Source organism: Homarus americanus, unplaced genomic scaffold (genome assembly GCF_018991925.1).
Source record: "Homarus americanus isolate GMGI-L3 unplaced genomic scaffold, GMGI_Hamer_2.0 scaffold49430, whole genome shotgun sequence".
Taxonomy (NCBI): domain Eukaryota; kingdom Metazoa; phylum Arthropoda; class Malacostraca; order Decapoda; family Nephropidae; genus Homarus; species Homarus americanus.
The window spans coordinates 17,551-24,710 of record NW_024753331.1 but is presented as its reverse complement, the minus strand read 5'-3'; the positions used below and the strand labels follow the sequence as shown (position 1 = coordinate 24,710).

At 43.8% G+C, this 7,160-nt stretch overlaps 1 protein-coding gene across 1 annotated transcript; it reads left to right on the top strand.

Annotated features, from left to right (window-relative positions):
* Positions 1-422: 422 nt before the first annotated feature.
* Positions 423-1,298, top strand: LOC121855333 (peptidyl-prolyl cis-trans isomerase CYP18-4-like; the record flags this gene model as incomplete). Its single annotated transcript, XM_042350227.1, is given in 2 exon segments — positions 423-605; positions 744-1,298. Coding segments are annotated over 2 exon segments (672 nt in total). The 3' UTR covers positions 1,251-1,298.
* Between the last annotated feature and the right edge of the window lie 5,862 nt (positions 1,299-7,160).

Sequence of the window (7,160 nt, the reverse complement as noted above, 5' to 3'; positions counted from 1 at the left end):
ACCAACAAATGGCCCTTTCCAGCTCAACCAACAAATGGCCCTTGGTCGTGCCATTATAAAACCAACAAATGGGTTCGTGCCTTCATAAACCAACAAATGGCTCCTTGGTCTGCCTTCATTATTATATTATTATTATTATTTATTTTATTATCATTATAATAATTATTATTTTATTATTATTATTATTACTATTATTTTTTATTTATTATTATTATTATTATTTTTTATTATTATTATTATTATTATTATTATTATTATTATCATTATCATTATAATTATTATTATTTTTTATTATTATTTTTATTGTTGTTGTTGTTGTTGTCGTCGTCGTCGTCGTCGTCGTCGTCGTCGTCGTCGTCGTCGTCGTCGTCCAACCAGTAATTATTACTCGGTAAGGCTAATGGCCGTGGTACTGTCCACAGGTTGATGATCTGGGCAGGATGACTGAGGGTGTCAAGAGGCAGGTGTTGGAGGCTGGCCGGGTGTACGCTGTCCACCAAGACCAACACGGCCTCCGCTCCTCCAGGATAACTACACAGGATGGGCGGCTCTACCTGCACACACTCCAGAGCCAGCCCGCCCCCCTCCACGCCCACACCATCCAGGTTACTTTATTTCACACTCTCTAATTATTACCAATTTTTATTATATGACAATAATAATGAACACATGATTCATTTAAATAACTTGATGTTAATTTGTTCAATTTTACATTTATAAGATCATTATTTTTGTGTGTGCAGTTCACCGACGTTGTGGGCGCCCTGGACTGTTCCTCCACCCTGGTATTTCTTGACCTGGGCTGGGCCGGGTCAACAAGAGGCCGGGTCCACATCCGGCTTAGCCCCGACACTCCGCTCGGCAGACAATTTACGTTGTTGTGTACGGGCCAGCGGGGCCACACCTACGCCAACACAAACTTACTGGAGGTGTGTAACAAGGGTAGTGAGAGGGAGTATGTGCTGGGTGGAGACTACCAGTATAATGATGGGAGGGGAGGAGCCTCACTACTGCCTGACCTCCAGGGTGATTACCGCGGGTCAGGGAGTGCGGGGGATGTGAGGTGGTGTTATGATGATGATGCCCGGGGTGCACAGTTCATCATCTTCACCAGGGACCACCGCTCTCTTAGTTTCCCTGTGGTGTTTGGTCAGGTGGAGAGCGGGCTGGAGGTGGTGAAGGCAGCAGCCAACCACAGTAACATCAGGGAGGTGACTGTGGTTGACTGTGGTGTTGTGTTGACCATCTAGTTCACTGTACCATCACCATGTCACCATCACTTATGTCACCATCACCATGTCACCATCACTTATGTTACCATCATGTCAACATCACTAATGTCACCATCACTTATGTCACCATCACTTATGTTACCATCATGTCACCATCACTAATGTCACCATCACTTATGTCACCATCACTTATGTCACCATCACCATCATGTCACCATCACTTATGCCACCATCACTTATGTCACCATCATGTCACCATCACTAATGCCACCATCACTTATGTCACCATCACTTATGTCACCATCACCATCATGTCACCATCACTTATGTCACCATCACCATGTCACCATCACTTATGTTACCATCATGTCACCATCACCATGTCACCATCACTTATGTCACCATCACCATGTCACCATCACTTATGTTACCATCATGTCACCATCACTAATGTCACCATCACTTATGTCACCATCACTTATGTCACCATCACCATCATGTCACCATCACTTATGCCACCATCACTTATGTCACCATCATGTCACCATCACTAATGCCACCATCACTTGTCACCATCACTTATGTCACCATCACCATCATGTCACCATCACTTATGTCACCATCACCATGTCACCATCACTTATGTTACCATCATGTCACCATCACTAATGTCACCATCACTTATGTCACCATCACCATATGTCACATCACTCACATGTCACCATCACCACGTCACCATCACTCTATGTCACCATCACCATCATGGCATCCATTTATGTCACCATCATGTCACCATCAATTTGTCACCATCACCATCATGTCACCATCACTTATGTCACCATCACTCACCATCACTTGTCACCATCACCCATCACCATCACCATATGTCACCATCACTTATGTCACCATGTCACTTATGTCACCATCACTTATGTTACCATCACTTATGTCACCATCACTTATGTACTTATGTACCATCACTTATGTCACCATCACTTATGTTACCATCACTTATGTCACCATCACCATATGTCACCATCACTTATGTTACCATCACCTATGTCATCATCACTTATGTCACCATCACCATCATGTCACCATCACTTATGTCACCATTATGTTCACCATCACATCACCATCATGTCACCATCACTTATGTTACCATCGCTTGTGTCACCATCACCATCATGTCACCATCACCATCATGTCACCATCACCATCATGTCACCATCACCATCATGTCATCATCACTTATGTCACCATCACTTATGTTACCATCACCATAATGTCATCACTTATGTCACCATCACTTATGTTACCATCACCATAATGTCACCATCACTTATGTCACCATCACCACCATGTTACCATCACTTATGTCACCATCACTTATGTCACTATCACCATCATGTCACCATCACTTTTGTTACCATCACCATAATGTCATCATCACTTATGTCACCATCACCATCATGTCACCATCACCATCATGTCACCATCACCATCATGTCACCATCACCATCATGTCATCATCACTTATGTCACCATCACTTATGTCACCATCACCATCATGTCACCATCACTTATGTCACCTCACCATCATGTCACCATCACTTTTGTTACCATCACCATAATGTCATCATCACTTATGTCACCATCACCATAATGTCATCATCACTTATGTCACCATCAATTATGTCACCATCACTTATGTCACCATCGCCATCATGTCACCATCACTTATGTTACCATCACTTGTGTCACCATCACATGTGTCACCATCACTTATGTTACCATCACTTGTGTCACCATCACTTGTCACCATCACCCCCGTGTCACCATTATGTCACCATCACTTATGTCACCATCACCATCATGTCACCATCACTTTTGTTACCATCACCATAATGTCATCATCACTTATGTCACCATCACCATAATGTCATCATCACTTATATCACCATCAATTATGTCACCATCACCATCATGTCACCATCACTTATGACACCATCACCATCATGTCACCATCACTTATGTTACCATCACTTGTGTCACCATCACTTGTCACCATCACTTATGTCACCATCACTTATGTCACCATCACTTATGTCACATCACTTATGTCACCATCACTTATGTCACCATCACTTATGTCACCATCACTTATGTTACCATCACTTATGTCACCATCACCCATCACTTATGTTACCATCACTTATGTCACCATCACTTATGTTACCATCACCATAATGTCATGTCACCATCACTTATGTTACCATCACCATAATGTCACCATCACTTATGTCACCATCACCACCATGTTACCATCACTTATGTCACCATCACTTATGTCACTATCACCATCATGTCACCATCACTTTTGTTACCATCACCATAATGTCATCATCACTTATGTCACCATCACCATCATGTCACCATCACCATCATGTCACCATCACCATCATGTCACCATCACCATCATGTCATCATCACTTATGTCACCATCACTTATGTCACCATCACCATCATGTCACCATCACTTATGTCACCCTCACCATCATGTCACCATCACTTTTGTTACCATCACCATAATGTCATCATCACTTATGTCACCATCACCATAATGTCATCATCACTTATGTCACCATCAATTATGTCACCATCACTTATGTCACCATCGCCATCATGTCACCATCACTTATGTTACCATCACTTGTGTCACCATCACATGTGTCACCATCACTTATGTTACCATCACTTGTGTCACCATCACTTGTCACCATCACCCCCGTGTCACCATTATGTCACCATCACTTATGTCACCATCACCATCATGTCACCATCACTTTTGTTACCATCACCATAATGTCATCATCACTTATGTCACCATCACCATAATGTCATCATCACTTATATCACCATCAATTATGTCACCATCACCATCATGTCACCATCACTTATGACACCATCACCATCATGTCACCATCACTTATGTTACCATCACTTGTGTCACCATCACTTGTCACCATCACCCCCGTGTCACCATCATGTCACCATCATCTCACCACCATCCCTGTGTCACATAACTTAACCTACCCCCTTTTCTGTGTAAAAAAACATAGAAAATCACCCAACCCTTCCTAACCTGACCTGACCTGACCTGACCTAACTCTAAATCCACTATGACACACATATAGTCACTATAACCACATGACACACTATAGTATCACTATAACCACCATGACACACTATAGTGTCACCATAACCACCACGACACACTATAACCAATTAATGACACACTATAACCACCACGACACACTATAGTGTCACCATAACCACCACGACACACTATAACCACCATGACACACTATAGTGTCACTAATCACTATGACACAACTATAGTGTCACTATAACCACCACAACACACTATAACCACCACGACACTATAACCACCACGACACACTATAGTGTCACCATAACCACCACGACACACTATAACCACCACGACACACTATAGTGCTAACCACCACGACACACTATAACCAACACACACTATAGTGTCACCATAACCACCACGACACACTATAACCACCACGACACACTATAGTGTCACTATAACCACCACGACACACTATAACCACCACGACACACTATAGTGTCACTACAATTATGACACATTATAGTGTCACTATAACTACCACACGAACACACCATAACCACCACGACACACTATAACCACTACGACACACTATAGTGTCACTAATCACCATGATACACTATAGTGTCACTATAACTGCCGTCACTTAAAACTCTTTTAATACTTTTAAGGATATATTTGCTACTGGTGTTTCTCCTAAACTCACAACAGCTCGTAGTAACAAACAATTATTAGTCTTGTATAACATTTGTACAAACATTTATTAATAATGTAATAAAGTCAACAATTGTTTTATTTAACCCTGTATTTACTAACTACTGTACACCCATAACTACCCCCATAACTACCATAACTACACCAACCCATAACTACACCCATAACCACACCCATAACTACACCCATAACTACCCCATAACTACCCCCATAACCACACCCATAACTACCCCCATAACTACACCCATAACTACCCCATAACTACACCCATAACTACACCATAACCACCCCCATAACTACCCCCATAACCACACCCATACTACCCCATAACTACCCCCATAACTACACCCATAACCACCCATAACTACACCCATGACTACCCCATAACTACACCCATCCCATAACTACACCCATAACTACCCCATAACTACCCATAACTACACCCATAACTACCCCATAACTACCCCCATAACCACACCCATAACTACCCCCATAACTACACCCATAACTACCCCATAACTACACCCATAACTACACCCATAACTACACCCATAACTACCCCATAACTACCCCCATAACCACACCCATGACTACCCCATAACTACACCCATAACTCCCATAACTACACCCATAACTACACCCATAACTACACCCATAACTACCCCATAACTACCCCCATAACCACACCCATGACTACCCCATAACTACACCCATATCTACACCCATAACTGCCCCCATAACTACCCCCATAACTACCCCATAACCACCCCATAACTACACCCATAACTACACCCATAACTACACCCATAACTACCCCCATAACTACCCCCATAACCACACCCATGACTACCCCCATAACTACACCCATAACTACCCCCATAACTACCCCCATAACCACACCCATGACTACACCCCATAACTACACCCATATCTACACCCATAACTACACCCATAACTACCCATAACCACACCCATGACTACCCCCATAACTACCCCATAACCACACCCATAACTACCCCCATAACTACCCCCATAACCACACCCATGACTACCCCCATGACTACCCCCATAACTACCCCCATAACCACACCCATAACTACCCCATAACTACCCCCATAACTACCCCCATAACCACCCATGACTACCCCATGACTACACCCATAACTCACCCATATCTACACCCATAACCCATAACTACCCCCATAACCACACCCATGACTACCCCCATGACTACACCCATATCTACACCACACCACACCCATAACTACCCCCATAACCACACCCATGACTACCCCCATGACTACACCCATAACCACCCATATCTACACCCATAACCACACCTAACTACTCCCCCATAACCACACCCATGACTACCCCCATGACTACACCCATAACTACCCCCATAACCACACCCATGACTCCCCCATGACTACACCCCAACTACCCCATAACCACCATGACTACCCCCATGACTACCCCATAACTACCCCCATAACCACACCCATAACTACCCCCATAACTACCCCCATAACCACACCCATACTACCCCCATGACTACCCCCATAACTACCCCCATAACCACACCCATAACTACCCCATAACTACCCCATAACCACACCCCATGACTACCCCCATTACCCCATATTCCCCCCATAACCACACCCATAACTACCCCATAACTACCCCATAACTACCCCATAACCACCCCATACCCCCCATGACTACCCCATAACTACACCCATATCTACACCCATAACTACACCCATAACTCCCCCATAACCACACCATGACTACCCCATGACTACCCCATAACTACCCCCATAACCACACCATAACTACCCCCATAACTACACCCATAACCACACCCATGACTACCCCATGACTACCCCCATAACTACACCATATCTACACCCATAACTACACCCATAACTTCCCCCATAACCACACCCATGACTACCCCCATGACTACCCCCATAACTACCCCCATAACCACACCCATAACTACCCCCATAACTACACCCATAACCACACCATGACTTCCCCCATTTCTTCCCCCA